We start from the raw sequence: 21,611 nt of genomic DNA, 5'->3' as shown, positions 1-21,611 counted from the left end.
CAGATGCACTTGCCGCCACCTCGAAAAGGCCTGGAGGAACACCAAATCCACTGAAGCCCACAACAACTTCAGAGCCGCCTCCAACGCCCACCACCAACTCATCAGAAAAACGAGGAAAAAAGCGATTGAAGACAGAATCTCCACTCATGCACACAACAGCAAAGAACTCTTCAACATCATCAAGGAGTTCGCACAACCCCCCAGCGAGTCCACCAACATCCCTCCCTCACAAGACTTCTGCGACAAACTCAGCACCTTTTTCCACCACAAAATCAAGAGCATCTACGACAACTTAGAAGAAGACAACCAACACACTGAACCCCCACCAACTACCCCCGATACCCTGAAGCCAGCGATCGACAACTGGACAGCCCTCACAACTGAAGACGATGAAGTTAACCCACTCCGGGGCCCCCACAGACCCCTGCCACCACCACATTTTCAAAAGAGGCGCCGACACCATCGCATCCATGCTCTGCCACACCATCAACCGCTCCCTGGCAACCTCCTCGTTCCCTGATGACTGGACGCTGAGATCAACCCCCTCCTGAAGAAACCCTCGGCGAGCCCACTGACCTCAAAAACTATAGACCCATCTCCCTGCTCCAGTTCCCAGCGAAAGTCATCAGGAAAGCCATCAACATCCAACTCGCCACATTCATCGAAGAGCACAACATCCTCGACTCCTCTCAATCTGGCTTCAGAAAAAACACAGTACGGAAATCGCCCTCCTTGCCGCAACAGACGACATCTGAGCCCTACTGGACAAAGGAGAAACAGCAGCCCTCATCCTTCTCAACCTCTCAGCTGCATTCAACACAGTCTCTCACCGCACCCTAATACGCTGACTCCACGACGCAGGGATCCAAGACAAGGCCCTCAACTGGATCCGCACCTTCCTCTCCAGCAGAACATAGCGGGTCAGACTTCCCCCCTTTCCTCTCAGACCTTACACCTACCTCCTGCGGAGCCCCCCAGGGGTCCTCCCTCAACCCTACGCTCCTCAACATCTACATGGCTCCACTCGCCCCCATCGTCAGAACCTGCAGACTCAACATTGTGTCATACCCAGACGACACCAAACTCATCCTCTCCCTCGAACCCAACACCGTCGGACACAACTTTCGAGAAGGCATGGAAGCCTTCGCCAAATGGATGAAAAACAGCTGCCTACAACTAAACACAAACAAAACGGAAGTACTCATCATGGGCCCAAACCCAGACGCCTGGAACGACACCTGGTGGCCCTGGCCCTTGGAAATCCACCCACCCCCACAGATCACGCACGCAACCTGGGAATCATCCTGGACTCTGAGCTCAAAATGGACCGCCAGATCAACTCCGTCTCGTCCTCCTGCTTCATCACCCTCCACCTCCTACATAAGACCTTCAAATGGATCCCCCTCGAACACAGAAGGACCGTCACTCATGCCCTGGTCACCAGCAGGCTCACTACGGCAATGCACTCTATGCCGGAATAAACAAATACCTCACCCGCAAGTTACAGAACATCCAAAACGCCACCGCAAGACTGGTCCTCAACCTGCTAAGCCACTACCACATCTCCCAGCACCTGCGCACACTCCACCGGTTCCCCATCGAAGCTAGAGTCACCTTCAAGATGCTAACCCACGCTCACAAGGCCCTCCGCGACACCAGACAAGCATACCTGAACAGCCGACTCAAATTCCACGCACCCCAAAGGACCCTACGATCAGCTGAGCTCTCCTACGCCGTGGTCACCCGCACCAGAAAGACCAGATTGGGAGGCGCTCCTTCTGCGCGGCCAGTGCCTGGAATGACCTTCCGCTCCACCTCAGACAGATAACATCACTCCCCATCTTCGTAAGAAACCTCAAAACCTGGCTCGTATACAGACCCCCTTCTTGATGGACTGGAACCTGCGTACCCCCACACACCCCCAGCGCCTTGAGGCCCTTGTGGGTGAGAAGTCACGTTTAACAAACACCTGATTTGATTTGAATTACTGCTGACAGAAATGGGATAGCAAAATGCAGAAACGTCTCCAGGAACTGCAGGCGGATAAAAGGTGACTTTGTATATGTTTACAGAAATGATGCAATGATGCCGTACATTCAGAGGACGTCAGCAATGTCAATAAGGGGGGTGGGGGGATTTTGCACGGATCTGCAGTTGTGTATTGAAGTTCTTAATGCAAATGCACATTTAAAATATTTTTTTCAAAAAAGGTAAAAGATGACTTTCTAGAAGTTACTTTTCCTTAATATTTAATAAAAATCAATTTCACCTTGAATTGGAAAAACTGTCAGAAATATTTGATTATTTGTCTAGCTAGTCTCATTACAGATTTGCAGTTTTAGTATTTACCATTGCTTCCCATGGTTTACCTACAGTACAACCAGCTTTGCTACAATGAAACTAGCTTTTGGGGCCTTTTCACTGTAAGGACATGTGTAACATTAAACCTTCACTTGTCTTGTCTTGAAATACCAGCACCCTTCCTTTTGGGCAGTAAGGCCTACTTGTGGTTGGGGGGGACCTAATATTTAAAAGGAAGGCTTAGGCCTGTTAAAGGGTTTATTTTGACTGGTTAAATTAACGATTTAAAACTACACAGCCAGGCTACAAATGGTAGGCATGCAGTCATATTTACACTGTAGTGGATGGTTCAATGCGTGCTGCAGTCCACACGTGGCATTTTACTTACTGACCTTGGGTACACTTTAATACCTTATACTAGGGACATGTAGGTAAGTTAAATATGCCAACTAGGAGTATCCCAGTTTTACCATGTTGCAAGGAGGAACACAAGCCCTTTATCACTGGTCAGCATGTGAAAAGGTGCACAGAGTGCTACAGCCCACAAAAATATAGGGTTCTGCAAAACACAAAAAATTTGGGATGACTGCACAGAAAAGGTGTATTTCCTACATTAACATTCAAAACCTCAGCTCACCAATCAAAAGGAAAGTGGTACTTAGATGAGGAGATCTTATAGCGATTGACTTAATCGTACTTCAAGAAACACATTTTTTGGCCACAAATATATATTCAGGCTACGGACATATTATCATGTCTTAGAGTTTCATGCAATGTCTGATAGGAAACCTAAAGGGCTTGCTGTACTGATAAGGAGGGAAATACCATTTACATTGATAGTAAAGTTTGAGGAGAAAGATGGTACTGTACTTGGTCTCAGTGGCTTAATTGTACGCACTATTTTAATGCTGTTTTTAATTTATGGCCCATATGAAGGCAAACAGCAAATTTCATGAGAGATTATTCTAGAAAATAGCTCTCTGAATCAGTTACTCAACAGTTTGACACCTAGAGATGTGAATGAGTAGGCACCTCCCTCTCACACACATGGTATAGAGGACCTAGCCTTCATAGATATATGGAGATGTAACATAATGGAGACAGGAACTGCACACATTTCTCAAATATCTACAGATGATAAAATAGAATTTCCTTTTTGCTTATTGTACTGCATATTTGCACCTCCAATACGAGATTGTTTGTTTTTTGTTTTGTTTTATATGGCGTGAACGCAACCCAAAGGTATCAGAGCGCTTTACTTGAGCACCAGTTACGTTTCTGATGGACACATTAATTTTTGGTAGGCGCAGGGAGATTAAGTGATAAGCCCAGAATCACAGTATGTTGAGCTTCCCTGCCGAGACTCTAACACAGTTCCCCAAATTCGAGATCGACCCCTCTAGCCATTAAGCCACATCCTCTTACATAAGAACGAGAGTGATATCCGATCATGCACACATGGATATGATAGCACCTCCCAGATCCACTTGTAAACCATGGGTAATTAAGGACGTAGCTTTTAGGGACTTTTGTTAGAGAAGCATTAGAAAACTACTTCAATGAAAATTTTCACTGTGAGGTACAAAGGATCTATGATGAGGCAAAAACCATTGTCAAGAGGTTAGCAAAACAAAAAAAATACTGTACTAGAGTCCCAAATCAATACCATGAAGCTAAACATAAACAATTACCGAGACCCGCAGAATATACTGGAAGGCAACCTGGTGCGTGCCGTGTCCTCGCTGAGGGCCCAGATGAACTTCTGGAAGACCTTGCCATTGAATGTACCTAGCCGGATCGCTCTGTCCAAAATGATCGCGCTACCGAGATTACTCTACCACTTTGCAAACATCCCACTGTATGTCCCCACAAGGATCTTCCGCGACCTGGAGGTGATGCTCCGAGGCCTGATCTGGAACACGGGGCGCCCGCGAGTAGCCCTGGCGAAGCTGTACTCACCGACGGCAGAGGGGGGGCTGGCAGTCCCCAATATGGAGTTGTATTACCTGGCAGCACAGCTGCAATGGGTCACATACTGGCTTAGCGACTCCCACCTCGACGACACCGCCAACGCAGACTACCAATGGACACACCCGCAGGTGTGTGCCCTGTTTCACCCACTGACCAAAGGTCCCCGACCCCTGCCCCTGCACATGGCCGTAGCCCGCAAATGTTTCCTTCGCTGCCTAAAGCTGACAAGGAACGTCAAACCGTATGCTCCAGCCCTCCCCCTGCTGGGCACCCCCCGGAGGAATGGGATGGTGTCGCCACGCAGCATGGAAACCTGGGTCGCAGCCGGAGTGGAGACTATGGGAGACCTCTACACGGATGGGGGCCTACTTCCTTTTACGGAACTATCGGAGGGCACTGGCCTGCCGCCAGGCCAATTCCTGCTCCACGCGTCAGTGGTGAGGGCCTACACGGAGTCCTGGGGGGACATCCAGGAGGAGCCACCGCTCCATCACTTGATCCAGTACCTACACGTTATGGGCAGAGGATCACACATTACACACTGGCTGGCGCAGGCGCTCCTCATACACACTCAGCGGTCCACACAACCAATTAGAGACAAGTGGGCGGCCCACCGGGGGAGGGATTGGACAGACAAAGAATGGAAGCTAGTCCTAGCCAGCCCTGTGAACATCCCACGTAACTCCCGATTCCGCACTATACAACTGTATATACTGCATCAGGCATACCTGTCGCCAGACAGAATAAATAAGTACTTCACGACAGACACAGCGGCCTGCCCCAGGTGCGACCTGCTAGACGCCGACGTACTGCATATGCTTTGGAGCTGCCCGACTCTGTCCACATACTGGGGGGAGGTGACATCGCTCCTGACGCACAGCACAGGCCCGGGGCTACCTAACACGTGGGAGGCATGCGTTCTTGGGCTATACAAGAGGACTAAACAAAATAGAACACTGGCTCGGTTCTGGGACCTAGGCCTCATCACGGCCAAGCGCCTACTCACCAGGCACTGGAAAAGCAGAGATCCACCGACTCCCGCACACTGGTACACATCCTTTCTCAACTGGGCCAGAGCAGAGGGCACGGCACTGCGAGGTGAGGAGATTGCGGGGTTGAGGCAATTCCCGATCGCACACGTCTGGGATGATATCCTGGGGTCCCTGCGGGGGGAGGGCGAGGCCAGAGGACTCACGCAGAGACAGCTGGGAAGGGCAGGAGCCCCGCGAGCGGCGACACCATAGACGGGGCTACACGCCGCGATGACCCCCGCCACCCCAACTGAGTGCGCGGCACTGACCCCCCCCAACACACATGCCACGACCAACAACCGGCCGCGCACACGAGGGCCCTCCACCACATAATAGATCGAACACTGCTCTTAGCAACTCTGCCTTGACCCAGTCCCCTAGAGTACACTTTCCCCCCCTTCCCCCCCCATGTCCGACCCCCCCCACGCAACCCCAAGTTAAGAGTTTCACTCTCCTGTCCATGCCAGCCGCGTGAATACCCACCTCCACACAGCGGCGGTCAAGTACCACTGCCTGGACACTCGGCAGGGAACACGGGAGCGGGTGACACCCACCGACGGTACAACAGGGGCGACGCACACGTCTGCCACACGCGCCGCACACTGACTTGACAGATGGGGGGTCACCACCGCTCACCGAACCCGTTCTGCACCAGCTCTGCAGCTACATACATAAGCGAGCCACTGACCCCGCATTTCATTGATGCGCCACCGGCGCATACCTAACACGTCGATGGGACGTTGGTGCCGTGCGCACCGATGGTACGTGGCGCGGCACTGGCATCACAGACACGCTGGGAAATACTGATATGGTCATCCCTGTTTTATGTTGAAAAAGTTACTGGTTGAATTATAGAAAAATGTAAAAATGAGACGTCAATTTTAGAACTGACTGTGTGCGTAATGTGAAGAGTATACATATTCCACCAGTGAAGAGGCACGCCGGACCACGAGCGAGAAGATGCATAATGCCCTCCCCTGTAACACTGTGTCCCTACCATACACAGATTTCTTGCAGCCGGCCCGCAGGGTTGTAGGCTCAGCTATATGTACTGCACCTTTTTTTTTTCTCACAATAATAAACGTCTTCAAAAAAAAAAAAAAAAAAAAAAAAAAAAAAATGAAGCTAAACATAAACAAGCAGAGTCATTAAGAGTTTATCTGGATCTTAGAAATGCTTGGGGCAAGCTAGAACAACTCCTGTTGAAAGAGGTGGCCAGATGGCGGCATCTGGCTAGAACGCCGTTAGCAGCTCCTGACCAGCTCCAGATGAACAGGCCGATATTGGGAGAAAAAACCGGATGAAAAAGCCTCAAATTAACTACCGGCTGGAAACGTAAACAATATGCTGAAATAACCTCACGTTGTCCCTGTATCAACAAGAATCAGCAAGAATGTTCAAAGCGAAATCAGGTTGAAAGTATGTCCGTGGTGCAGAGTGGACAGAGCGCTGAATCAGTAGACTCACCTTCCTTTCCCAAAACCTCGATACTGAGAGCGCAACTTTCACTGTTAGCCTCCCTGATCGGCTTCACAGTGATACTGCTACTGAACGGTAACCGCCCCTCTCCAGGTGTCCAGCTTTCCCAGCAGTGGCAACAGCAAGCAAGAAACACGGAAGACGCCACTTTTACCGCTAGCACGGCTTCGAAGAACTCTGCTGCGGCTGCAGCAGCAAAAACCAGAGCGGCTAAACAAGCTCTCCGCGATCAGGAAGCTTTGGTTAGACGCGGAGCTCGCTGCGATACGGATGGCAGCCGTGCAAAAGAGGATTAGTGGAAAGAACACCGGCTCGGAAAGTTACGTCAAAATCCACTACTGCACCGTCTCCTGCCCCGACTGTGATATCACTGATGCCGCGAGCAGCAAGCCACAAAGCCACGAACAAACATGTACAGCAGGATCCAATAATTATGCCCTCAGAATCTTTGAAAACAGTCCCTGCTGCCGAAATTCCTACTCTGGTGGAAGATCACTCACCAACTGGGATACCTGATGACCGGCTAGAGTCTGTATCTATGGCAGAGTGTATGGGGGTACCTTGAGGCTCGGCCCCTGTGGAACAAACGGAGAGGCAAGGGGTTTCTGCGATGGCCGCTCCCGAGACTCCCGGGACCTTGAACCCTGTAGCAACTCCAACGAACCTTCTGAACCCACAAGCTATGAAAGGTATGTCCCTAGGGGGTGATGGCAGCGCAGTATCTAACATAGCTTCTGTCGTAGCAGCGGGTGCCGCAGCGGTGATAACAGATACGTCAGAAATGCTTGTAAAACAGACCCCCCTAACTATTGTTGCTCCTACTGGTGAGGTTAACGATAGCAATGCTCAACAGAGTATGGAAGTACCCATAACTACACCCATTTCCCCCCTACTATCACAAAACACCACTAGGGGGCATGGTACTGCTCGAAATACATCTGAACAACAAGGCACTAAACCCAAACAAGCAACCACCGAACTGAAGGTAGATGTAGGAGTAAATGAAAGGGCTAGTGCATCTGATAACGTGACAGAAACTATCGCGATCGATCAGGCTGAGGCAACAGAAACAGATAAAGATCTTACAGACCCCACAGCCTTTTACTCATTTTCGGAGGACATCAGCTGGTCGGAGGATACAGAGGAAGAGAACGACCAAGCAGAAGAAGATCCCGAATCAAAAATAAGCTCAGAGTCTGACTCAAATCCCCCAAAGGGGATGCGCGACAGAAGGAGGACTATACTAAAAAAAGAAAAAAGGAGGGCACCACGGGGCAAACGACTTGGTATGGGACTATACCCCAACAAACCTGGGCTCGAACCAAAGTCCTACTCTTGTAACGCCCCAACCGCCACTTCTAACTCAGGCGTCAACATCAGACCAACAAGACCCCTCAGGGGCTACGCTAACACAAGTCATGGACACAGTACTACAAGCCATTGCATCTCACCGCGAAGAAACTTCTAAGGATGGTCGAAAGGCACGGGCTGCATTACAAAAAGTCCAAGGTGTTGTACGCAAGCTTTCTAAAACTGTAGGTGCCTTCACTGAACGAATAAATGATATGGAAGATCGAATAGTACTGAATGAGACAGAGGCAGCTACGACTAACGAGCGAGTAGAAGCTCATGAAGCTGAACTCCAGGACATAAGATGGAAACTAGAGGATTATGAAAATAGGCTGCGTAGAAATAACCTACGCGTTCTTGGCATACCCAAAAAATCTGAAGGCGAGGACTGTCGATCATTTATTATACAGCTGCTGCGCGATACCCTTCCTAAACTCGCTAGCTGGGACTGGAACTACGAGATACAGCGGGCTCACAGGGTACCACTTACTTTAAAAACCACAGCAACACGAGCGGTCTTAGTCTATTTCGGGAACCTTACGCTCCGACAGGCCATCTCGGATAAAGTTACACCAGACAAGCACCGTAGTAAAGATTCTATCTCGTACTTTGTACGCCCGGATTTTTGCCACTTCACAGTAGAAAGGAGGTGGCGACTCAGACAGCTAATCAAGCCTTTTCAAGAGAAAAGAGCGGTGGTATATTTGAACAATCCAGCCAAACTGAAAGTTATGTATGGTGGACAAACAAAATACTTTACATCGGAGATCAAAGCAAAAGAGTACCTTGAGAGTATAAAATAAATATAATTGCAGTCTTTTAGACTTTAGACTCTTCCGGGACTCTGTATAAACCAGTAAGATAATGTTTGTAGCACCACATGGATAGAGGAGTTTTGAAGATACCCTAATTACAGGATCGAATAGTCCTATACTGAATGCACTAGATTAGATATAAGTTAACATCAATAACATTTTATACTTCTCTTCCTCTCTCCTTCTTTCTTCTTTTTCTTTCTCACAATATTCACCTATTTTTTGTTTTCTCCCTTCATTCTATTTCTTTCTTATTTCTTAATGATGCATGTTTTTCTGGTATTGGTCAGGCAGTGCTAATCCATCACTATAGACTCTTATGGAGTCTAGCTGCCTTTTTGGGGGTTGTAAGGGGGGAGGGGTTTGCTGGGGGTGTTGGGCGGGGGTGTGGGGGCGCGGGGGAAAAATGCATTGTAAAATGAGCATGCTAAAGGATACTATCAGTTTGGTAAATAGCACAACTATTGTGGTTCAACGCATGAATTCAAATAATACTACATATTGTCTAATCTCTGGAAGAATACTATGGGGAAGCTAAATCTAGGATGTTGGAATGTAGCATGGCTTAATGACAGGGGGAAGAGGGCTCAACTGTATCAAATAATATATCAAAGCTCATGGGACATCATATGTCTACAGGAAACCCACATTCCAATAGGCGAAATAGACCAACTAAAAATCCCTGGGTTTAACATTCTGGTTTCAACTACACAGACTTCTAAGATCAGGGGAGTTACCATCCTAGCAAGGGCGAAGCTGGGTAGACCAACGCGCAAAAAGGCAGACCCTCACGGCAGGTGGACTATCATTCAACTCGATATAGGTATCACCATCTGCTCGATCTATGGGCCAAACCTTGATGATCCCACTCTGTTTATTGAGTTAGAACTAGAGTTGGCATCATGGGCAGGCACGCTAATAATATGTGGGGACCTCAACATAACGATGGGCCATACTCAGAATAGACAATCCCAGTATGCGTACACAGGGCGCAAACCCAAAGTATTTAGGGCAATACAGCAGTTGATTGCTAGTCACAATTTAAGAGACATCTGGACTCTGAATAACAAAGGTGACCCTGGATATACGTACTTTTCATATCCTCATAACAAATACGTACGTATAGACTATATATTATCGACTACTGATATTGCCCTAAACGCCATCATATCTAAAGCCCCCAAGACGATATCAGACCACAACGCACTTTCTTTAACATTTGAAGTTGCCAGGTATAAGAAAGTTTATTCCCAGTGGTCATTCGATCGTAAACTTCTTGCCAATCAGGAATATATAACGCACATAAGGCAATGGACTAAAGATTTTTTTGATTTTACTCAATATAGTGCATCTAGGTTGACTGTATGGGATAGCTACAAAGCATCTCTAAGGGGGGAAACTGTTACTTTTGTAGCGACTCGTAAAAAAGAGTGTGACAGGCTAGCTGCACAATTAGCAAATGAATTAACAAATTTAGAACATCTACATGCCAATCAGATACATCATGGGAGTCATGCGGAAGACACCCTCCGTAAGATCTTAGTTCTAAAAGCCGAGATTAATAGTGACCTTACACAAAAAGCGGCGGAAATTCTCCAAGTAAATCGAAATAAAACATACGAAACTGGAGAAAATGTAGGGAAATATCTGGCTCTCAGAACTCGCCAGACGCAATCGCGTAATTCCATCCAAATTATTGAGTATGGGGGACAGAAACATACTACCCTGGACGGTATAGCAGCATCATTTCAAGACTATTATCAGAAATTATACCAAAATGAAGATAGACAGTCAACATCTGATACTAAAGAGTTTTTGAATAACTGGCTTATAGAGACAAGTCTGGGTAAAACCATAGATGAAGCTACAAGAGAAGATCTCGAAAAATAAATATCTTGAACGGAGGTAGAACTAGCTTTATCAGAACTAGCTACAGGAAAAGCAGCAGGGCCATATAAAATTCCATTAGATCTCTATAAAATACTCGGTAACTTAATCATTCCATTTCTTCACGATCTTTTTCTCGGGATACAATTGCATGGTAAACCCCCCGAATCATGGAAACAAACCAACATAGCCATTTTCCCAAAAAAAGACAAACCACCGGAACAAACAACTTCATACCGACCAATATCACTCATTAACTCGGATTCAAAGACTTATGCCAAGATTTTTGCCAATCGCCTAAATCGGATCATCGAACATCTGGTCTCCCCCTGGCAGCACGGCTTTATACCTGGCAAAAGTACGACAGACCATACTCGTAGAGTCATCTCCCTTTTTGACATCATGGGAGTAGAGGGAGGCCGGATGTCGATGATCCTATTAGATGCAGAGAAGGCCTTTGACCGGGTCTCATGGCAGTTCCTCTGGGAGATATTAGCTGCAAACAATATTGGCCCGGTCTTTATAAAATCTATTAAGGCCCTTTATGTTGACCCCAAGGCAAAGGTCATGGTAGGCGGGTGCGAGTCTGAGTATATTAACATTCAGAGAGGCAAGCGGCAAGGATGCCCTTGCTCCCCATTACTCTTTGCCCTATATATCAACCCATTAATCCTTAAACTCATAACGTCATCCATAATTGAACCAATTAAAGTAGGCATACATAGCACTAAAGTACTCGCCTACGCTGATGACGTGGCGGTAGTAACATCAAATCCCACAGAGGCAATTGACGAAATCGCACGATCCTTTGGTTTATATTCAGGATACTCCCTGAATAGGGATAAAACGATGGTCATCTGTACTGAGAACATGCCTTTTGTCAGCCAATATGGAGTCAATAATGCAAAATATCTGGGGGTGAATATTTCGCCAAAAATTAGTGAAATCTATGACCCACTCATTAAAAAAATTAAAAAAGAATTACTTAGAGTTAATAATCGTCACCTCTCTATAATTGGCAGAGGAAATTACATTAAAATGAAGAAAAAAAATGAAAAAAAAAGAAAGAGGTGGCCAAGAAAATGTATACACAAATCAGAAATATTTTGAAAGTGGAAATAAAGCCGAAAGATTACTAGCTTATAAACTGAGGAAAAACAATTCAAGAAACTAAAGCGAGATACTCCAGAATGACAGAGTTGCAATCATAGGCACCTTGTATTCCTATTTCTCCACACTTTATAGTTTGCAACAGCTTGATGAATTTTATTTTTATTTATTTATCTATTTATATAGCGCACTACTACCCAAGGGATTTAGGCGCTTGAAGAGCTGCAATATCACTAATTGAAGAATCTTCTACTTTCACATGGAGGTGATATAGATTTTGCCTCCCTAGATGGCCCCACAGATACTAAAGAAGCTAAAATAGCAATAAAGAATCCAAAAAACAATAATACTCCTGTATTTTTTTGGTAGGCCTGCATAGACCTGCTAGCTCATCCTTTGTCTACAGTGTATAACAAATTTCTGTTAGCAGAAAGGGACACAAAAAAAAGAACCCAACTACCTTTGGAGCATATACTCATACCCTTCCTATACTTCGAAGTAAAAATCATCTTTATAGTAGTTCTTGTAGCATGGTTGTGAATGGTCCTTCACTCGCTTGATGGGGAAAAGACCTTTGATATTAGAGATAGGATGTTAGTACAGAGGTTCTTGCCAAAACTAGAAGAGCCTCAAACTTGACCAAATACCTAATGGGCAGCTTCAAGAATCTATCCGCTCACCTCAAGATCAGTGGTGAATATTCTCTGAAGGTAATACTAACTAGAGCTATGAGATAAAAAGTTTCCAATCTCTGTTAGTAGAACCCCTAGTCCAAAATATTAAGAATAATCCAGACATTCAAGGAATCACACTTGTTCAGAGAGAATATAAAACTGCACTTTTTTGGTGGATGTCTTATGCTCCCTTACGCAGCCTGAAATGCTGATTCCAGCTCTTTTGCTAAAATAAGATAAATTCACAGGGGTTTCGGGAATTTAAGTTAACTACTCTAAATAATCCACAATGGAAATTGCATATCTGGGCGAAGGTAGCAAATATGCAATAAAAGCAGTGGGTGTTAAATGGAATAAGATATCCATACAGTACTTGTTTATCTACTTGACAAGAACATCATAAGACACCTATCAATGTAATCTACCACCACTGCTAGAGACCCTTCACAAGGGGTGGTATAGATGGGAGGAAGTTGAAGATTGTGTTAGGTGGAGTGGTTAGCATTTAAATTACTTTAATCCCCAATTCCATTACGTACTCCAAAGATTACCATTTAAACTCTCCAGAATGATGAGCGTTCAGATTTAGAATAGATTGCTGTTGTTTATCTGGAAAAATAAAGCTTCTAGGACACCATGGTCAACATTATATAAGACTGCATCGGAGGAAGGGATAACACTCCGTCCTGTGGAAAGCTGTATATATGCAGCCCAGCTGCAACCTGCACTTTCCTGGCATTGATCGTACTGCAGTGCCATGGGTGACAGTGGAGCAAACTTACTCCGCTGTTCCGTTCGTTTACGTGCTATGGTTATGGACATAAGACTTGTGAAATGGACACTCTCACCTCAATTACAGTATTCCTCGATTACTGGAACATCCTTACAACAAATTAAACACCACATCTTACCTTTCTCCCATGACATCAGCCACACATTATCCTAGCTTTCCTCCTGGGCTTTCAAGCGCCGAATTTCAGAGATGAGAAAAAGGCCCCTTCAAAATTAGGGAACCTGTATGCAGATGTGGAGCTTTTAGATGAGGAACCATGCATATAGCAATTCCTGTCTTGTGCTGAATTGTATTTATATGCTAACTCAATTAGTACACTGGGGGAGAGGACAGACTGGTCTAACATAAAGCAAACAGAGAAAGCACATCCTTGGAGTTAGTTTTATGACACAGTGCCTAAGAAGGGGACCTGGCTGGTATACACCTGTATAAATAACCTCCAGACTGAAAAAGCACATATGTATGTGACTAATTGGATTTGGGAGCCGCTAAACCTGACGAGACTTGGACAAGGATCCGGGTGGTTGTGTATAAGTCCTCTAAAAGTATCTAGTACAAAGAGAATGCATATACATTTTTAACAAGATGATACTTTACCCCGGTGCAACTGATAGCCATCTATTGTTGCTTTGATCTGTGTTGGGAAAGCTACGCAGAACAGGATGATATTATTCATATATGGTGGAGTTGCTTTTTCATACTGAGATTCTGAGAGAAAAACTGACAAACATACAAGACGTTACTGGGGTGCATCAGCCCCTAGAACCCACAATATTATTACTAGGAGTTCCAAGAAAATACACTATTACCCCCTCACAGCACCTTTTGGAAAACTATCCTCTGTCTTACTGTTGGCTGCTAGATTTTCACTGGTTTTGGAAAAAACCGTACTCCATTCCCACACATCTGATGGTTGAAATCTGTAACATCTATGCTTTTGGAAAAGCTTAGAGCTACAGCACAGGATAAAATGCATGATTTTGAAAAAGTCTGGTTGCCATTTAAAATGGATATTAAACGCAAGAGGCGAAATAGAGGAGAACCGAGTATTGCTGTCATACTTCAGTGGTCAGGATTGGGTGAGATATCATCGTCGGCCTCAGATATTCATGAGAAAGCATGACATGGTACTATTGAAATGAAACTATTGGTTTTTGAAGTACTATATATTCCTTCGAATGCAGAATTTGTATTGCTTAGGTTTGTGTATACTGTACATGCACATATTTATGTAAACCCTGTACTTACGGTCTCTGTGAAAATGTAAATAATGTTATTAAAAAGGCATTAAAGGAAATAATAATTTTTTCTTTTCACTTTGCTTACCTCACAGAGGGGAGAAATCAGTAATTTTCAGTATTTGATGCACCTTAACACCCTAGCTGGGAGATCATACAATGATCTCATGCAGTACCCAGTCTTCCCGTGGATCCTTGAAGACTACGATTCAGAGGTAAATGCTGAAGGTCATAAATAAAAACATAATGTTAAGTTAACTTAGGAGTGAATTTGATTTCTATTTTTAACAGTCACACAACTATGGCACAAAAGTGCAAACAAAAAGGACAAATACTAGCGGTGGAATACTGAGTCTAACACTGTTTTAGTGATCTAAATAAGATGTCTTCATAAAGATTTTATGGCGGCATTAGTAGCGTTTCAACAACTTAAAAGAATTCTACAATTAGTGAAAAATGTAGATGCTCTTACATCATCTCAGTGATTTATTTATTTCCAAACTGTTGCTTTGTACTTTCTCTTCAGTGCTAAAAATGATTCCGTGCTTTGCTGTCCAGTGGTCAAATATTGCTTACTGAACAGAATATTCCTCGATAACTGAAATAAAACTGTCCAAGAAAAATCTTTCTCTTTATGTTTACTATAAAGCTTGTGAGTGCCCATGCATTAAGATTTATTTTACTCATCTGCTCTTTTCAAATGTTCTCTGCTCATTAGAAGACCGAAAGAGTTAATATACCCCTCACAACAAAGTACAGGCATCAAACAGCCAATTTCTTGCATGCTGCTGAAGACTGCAATCCAGGCCCCATCTGCTCATTGGAATAAATTATCTATATGGAGCAATACTTTTTTTGGGGTGGATGCATCTTGCACTGTACTTCATATGAGTAAACACTCTAATCTACATTCCTGTCTTATAGAGCAGAGTGGTGCCCTGTTTTTAATAACAGTAGAGTTTCTTCCTCTCCTAGAAGCAATGTCTTGTTTACCCAAACACATGTAGCAGACATGCTAACGCATATAGTTTCTGAAACTAGTCCTCTCCTTTTGGAAAGGAGACGTATACTGGTTAGTATGAGCATCACTGCAGCTTTTCTTTCTGTAACCTGCAAGAAGAAACATTTCTATTCCTACTGGGAGCTGATAGAGCTCTAATGCACAAAACTTCCCCATCAGTGGTGCATTTCTTTATCAGTATCGTAGCAGGATACAGCCTTCATAGAAAATCCACTACAGTGTAAGTACAACACATTTGATTTGCTTGCTAAGGATTCCTAAAATGAAACTGCTACATCAAATTCCTGTACAATTAAAATTTTCACTCTCCATCTGCTAAATCCTATCACACCCTAAACCTAGTCTAAATCAAACCCTTAGCCTAATTAACACTCACTCTAACAGTATCCCTGGCCTTTAACCATAACATTATCCAGTATTGGGGTATCTTTCATAGATTCACATGCTTGAATCATTCCCTGTCTTCGAAGTGGGAGTCCCACAGTAATATAAATAAAGCAGTAGTAAAATCTTCCATAGGCTATCATGGTGACAACCATGCATTTAACAGCCTTTATACCTCCTTTTCTGAAAAAGGACCAAACTTTAGGTATAATCAATCAGTAACCAGCACCCTCAAGGACCTTCCCAAGAGAGGCAGAATCTCTCAGATTTTCACCACACGTTGTGTATGAAGGGAGTCTCACTGAGCTCTTTTCTTCCAAATTTCTCACAGATAAGTTTTATTTCCTTCTGGAACGTATAATGTCAGACAGGAAAGGACTATTTCGCCCTTGTAAGTCCTGTGGGAAGAAGAGGGTTCACATTGATAATCCCCTCAAGGATTGCAACTATTGCCTCTATCCTCATCATGAGGCAAAATAGTGCAAAATCTGCTGCACTTTCTCATCCAAAACTTTAAGAGCTAGAGAAGGCAGACTTTTGTTGTGACTGAAGAAGCTACAGAGAAAATCTTGGCGTGAGGAAAGCAACACTTCCTCTAAATCCCATAAGAAGCCCAGGTCGCCTAAGGGTAAGTCTGAGGTGGTCAACAAACACCCTAAAACCTCTCATCAAACCAAGGAAACTCATAAAAAGGAGAGCTTTCAAAATCTCCTCAGAGCTAGTCCTGCCATCTAATTCTGGAACTTCTAACACTAAACTGGAGTCAGCCACCTCTTCAAGGCCTTCCAGGCATAAATCCAGTCCCAGATCCCTCTCAGCGTCAGTATCAGCATCAACAATTCATTGATGGCTGCCATCAACGTCTGATAACGTTAACGCTTTCATTACCATCGACGAAGACCTCAGTGACGGTAGTGCCACACTCGATGTCTGCAATGACGACGAAGTCTGTACCTTTGACAGCATCCTTATTGACGTTGACAATGGTTTTACCGTCGATAAGCAAATCATCATCGCCGATGGTCGACGACCGATCTATCACCACCACTCCTGTCGATGAGGTCAACGATGATGTAATCGCAGACAATACTGTCAAAACCTCCACAGCAGATATCCAGAGTGTCCATGACTTCCCTGAGGCCTGATTTTCAATCCCCAGGCAAGATTTTACCTTTACCCCCAAGCGACCTGCTGGATACAGAAGAAACGAATGACGATGGTCTGTTTGGGACTGCTCATAGTCCTTCTGAACTCAATGTCAAGTGTCAGGAGGAGGATGAGGACTATTATGACGATGGAATAGTACTACCAACACTACTATCTGGTTCCTCTTAAACAATACCAACATTTCAGATCTTATGTTTATCCCTAAGACAAAAACCTGCTCAGATACCACCTTCGTTAATCCAAGATCTGCAGGCCATGCTCACAGACTACAGGAAAAGGTTCCCACCCCAAGAGGAAAAGACTAATGTGCCGCCACCTGCACCACCATCACCGATGGTGCCGCTTAAACCAATACTGCCTCCTCCTTCTACTCCCAGGATGATGCAACTACCCATCATCCCTGTTCCTCCTAGAGTTGATCCTTCCTCTTCTGAAGACGAGGCTGAAGATGGAGAAATTCACGATCCTCCACCGCCCACTGATGAATGGGATATTTACATCGTACCCAAACCATCCCCTCCGCCTTATTGTCTTTCTGACACTCCTCCAGAAGACATTGGAGGGTTTAATAATTTGATGGACAGGGCTACATCCAGATTTCATCTGCCAACAATGGTCAAGCAATCAGATTGCTTCCTTTATGACTTTAAAAAGCAATCAAGAAAACCAGTACAGTCTATACCCATTATCTATCATATCTGGCAGGAGGGCCCAAAAGTCATGAAATTACCAGTCACTGTGAATGAATGAAGAGGCATTTCTAGAGCGCTTAGCTACCCGGAGACATGCCAGCGCTATTAGCAGTGCAGCTTCAACCACGGCAGTATTTGGGGAACAGATACGCTTTTAGCTGCTTTCGAAAGGTCAGGTAATTTGGCTCGAGGCGAATACCAAGAGGCAAAAGATTCCACAATTAAGCGGCATTGTACGAGAAGCGATGCCCTCCGCTTCATGGTTTTCTTATTTTTGGAAATACCGCCAATTGTTTATTATCTGACCTTAAAGACCTATTAGAGCGATCAGGTTGAATAATGGAGCTGATGATGGGCGGGCCTTTACCGGAAAGAGCTTTCTGTGTAATACACAAAGCCTTGAACTGGATTCTCTCTTGAATGGGCAGCCAATGAAGCGATGCAAGTGCAGGCTTAGCTGAAAGGCGCTTGGAAGTATTCATAAGCAAACGTGCTGCACAGTTTTGCACTATCTGCAATTTTCTGGTGGTGGTTATTGGGGGTCCCAGATATAAACCCTAGCATAGTCAAGGTGTGACAAAATCAATGATTGGACCAGCAGTCTTCTAGCGAAGGATAGCAAGGGAAGGATCTTTCTTAGCATTCTTAAAATCCCAAAACAGAAGCCTGCAACCTTACATGCTTGCTCTTTAAAATCAAGATTGTGGTCCAGTCATACACCCAGACTTTTAATTTGTTCTTTTGGGACAGGTGGTATCCCCAGACAGCTAGGCCAGAATGAGCCTATGCTCAGTGTACTGGAGTTACCCAAGAGCATCAGCTCAGTCTTAGCTCCATTACGTTTTGGGCAAGAGCTGGCCATCCAACTCGACACCTTTTCAAGGCATATAGCTAGCCTGGAGCCTGAATCATCCAGTTGATTAAGCAAAACCACCAACTGGGTATCATCAGCGTAGGTGATGATCTGAATGCCAAAAGGTGTTACTACTTCTGCCAGGGAACTCATATAGACATTAAATAGAGTGGGGCTCGAGAAAGATCCCTGGGGCACCCCACATCTGAGGGGCATTCTCTTTGAGGTGATTTCCTCTTCAAAGACTACAAAAGATCTGTCCTCTAAAAAGGACTGTAGCCATTTTAATGCTGTTCCTGCACTCCTGCCTTCCTAAGTCTTTGGATTAGCAAATGATGGTTCACCGTATCAAAGGCTGCGCTGAGATCTAACAAAATAAGAGCAGTGCAGCCCCCCCATCCAGCATTTTTCTTAATTCTTCCACCACTGTCAAGAGTGCAGTTTCTGTGCCTTGCTGTGGTCTAAACCCCGTCTGTGAGGGATGAAGACGATTATTAATTTCCGGAAAGTATGAGAGAGTATGGTTTACGTGCTTCTCAGCTAATTTACCAATTCCTAGTAATAGTGAGATAGGGTGGTAGTTTGCCAACACGCCAGGATCTAGGTTAAGTGTTTTTAAGAGTGCTCTACCCATTGACTGTTACCATCGGGAGGGTACTAATCCCGTTACTAACAAAGCATTTATCACATTTAGGATTACTGGGGATACAGTCTCAGAAGCTAAGTTTAAAATGTTAGTGGGGGCAACGTCTGATGGCGCTCCAGATTTAAGTTGATTAAGAAGCCCTTGTATGGAGGTCTGGCTCGGGGTATGGGGGTGGGGGGTGAGGGGGGGATAACCTCCCGCGGCAATCTCCATCGAGGGCTGTCCCATCGGGTGGAGATAAAGTTTGTGGGACTGTCGCCAGAAGAAAATACTTATAAATACTTTGTATTTTATCAAAGAAGAATTCTGCAATTTGATTGCAGCATAGAGGGATGTCAACCAAAGTAATGGGCGCAGGCAGAGTCAAAAGTGATTTTGCAATCCGAAAGATTTCACGTGGACAATTTGCTGCCAAATTGATTCTCTCTTCATAATAGAGAGCTTTGGCAGCTTTTATTTCAGATTTGTAAATCTTTATAGTCTCTCTGTTTGATTTTATTAATTACTGAGGGGTACTTTTTCCAGTTTTTTTCCTGCTTTTTGCTGGACTGTCTGAGCTCCTGAAGTTTAGGCGTGTACCAGGCATTTAGATTGGTTCCTACTTTATTGTGAATCCATTTCTTTGGAAGAATAGTATCAAGTGACAATGCTAACCAACTATTGAGATCATCATTCGCAGGGACCGGGTTAGTTTCGAGAATGGGAAAAGTATCTTCCAGGATAGTCACCCAGGATTTTGAAGGCAGTTTCGACCAAACCCGTACTTGTTTGCTAGTTCTCGCAGCTGGAGTAATAGCCTCCTGTATTATCCATAAAAATGGAATTAGATAATGGTCTGAACAAGGCACCGGAGTAGGGTCCTTGACCAAAAAATGTGAGATATTTGAGAAAATGGGGTCGAGTAGATCGCCTTCACAATGGGTGTGCCTGCTAACTGACTGAATAAATTGAAGCATCTCCTACCTCTCTAATAATTCCAATATGGGAGTGAGGAAGGAATGATCAAAATGAAGATTAAAATCCCCATATAAGGTAAATTTGGGGAGAGCGCTAGCTACATTGACTACAATATCGGGAAGATCCTTACAAAATGTACCTAAAGGGCCTGGAGAACGATATACCAAAATCCCTGAGAAAGTCCTAACATTGGAGATGCCTAAGGTGAAATAGATGCTTTCGCAGTCTGGTAGAGGATTTGTAGAGGTGCGGCAATTAAATTTGTTCTTATAAATAAAGGCTAGTCCACCTCCACTGCCTGTAACACGGTCCAGCCCCTGTATTGCATAATGCGGGGCAGGGCTAGGACAGTGACAGGGTCAGCATCTTTTTTCAACCAGGTCTCTGTTAGAAAGAGGACATCGGGGCTCTCTTCTTCTAGTAAGAGGTAGATTTCCAATGAGTGTTTAGACATTGAACAGCAGTTCAGTAAAAACATTTTAATAGCTTCCTTGGTAGCTGGTCTAGGGGGGGTTCAAGCACGGGGCAAAATTTGAAGCGACAGGTACGACAATGCTAAATAGATCTATCAGGTAGCATTCAGTGTGTACACTTACTTCTTAGCTCTCCTCTGTAAAAGTTAAGCTGCTCCGCGGTGTAAACGTGCTTTTCCCCCGACAACCGGCAGGGGTTCTGGCCCCTGGGCCCAGTCGGGCGCAGACGGGATTGCCTTAGGTGCACCTTTGGCGCATCCGCTGCGCGATTGTGTTATCTGCCCCTTTTGAGACCGAGCGAGCGTGCTAGCGTTTGAAGACTAGTACGCTGACCTAGTCTTTCGCCGTTAGCTATTCAAAGCCCCCCGGAGCATTAAACACAGCTCCTTCAGTACAAAGTGCAAAATTGCGTTTAAAATTACGGTAATCCAGTTATTAAATTCACACTATTAAACCACATAAAACTTAGCAAACCCCCTGAGCATTAAACACACAGCTCCTACCCGTGCAAATTCGCAATTAGCAGCTGCGCCACCACTATGGTGCCTGTATTGCCAAGAATAGAAGAAAAAAAATACAGGGTGCATGAGGATTCCCCCACATGCCTTGCGGGTCATCCCAAACCATATTTGGGGTTTCCCAAGCGGCACAGAGGAGATCAAAGAATCCTTCAATTCCCATCACATCCCCACAGGGCAAGGAAGGAGGCTGCTTGGACACTATTGGGAAGAGGTTCTCGTCCATATCCACAATTACTGTGAGAGCTGCT

The 21,611-nt window shown here is 44.9% G+C and overlaps 1 protein-coding gene across 4 annotated transcripts in view; it reads left to right on the top strand.

The window, feature by feature from the left end:
• The window catches only part of WDFY3 (WD repeat and FYVE domain containing 3), a 2,050,643-nt gene that overhangs the window by 1,604,722 nt on the left and 424,310 nt on the right, over positions 1-21,611 (top strand). For all 4 annotated transcript variants that reach the window (XM_086961876.1, XM_086961875.1, XM_086961873.1 and 1 more), the window contains one exon: positions 14,745-14,864. In XM_086961876.1, the coding sequence (XP_086818002.1) occupies positions 14,745-14,864 (120 nt within the window). The remainder of the gene's footprint in view (positions 1-14,744; positions 14,865-21,611) is intronic.

Source organism: Lissotriton vulgaris, chromosome 3_1 (assembly GCF_964263255.1).
Source record: "Lissotriton vulgaris chromosome 3_1, aLisVul1.2, whole genome shotgun sequence".
NCBI classification, from domain to species: Eukaryota; Metazoa; Chordata; class Amphibia; order Caudata; family Salamandridae; genus Lissotriton; species Lissotriton vulgaris.
The sequence above is the reverse complement of the archived record's forward strand: the minus strand, read 5'-3'. Positions and strand labels throughout refer to the sequence as shown.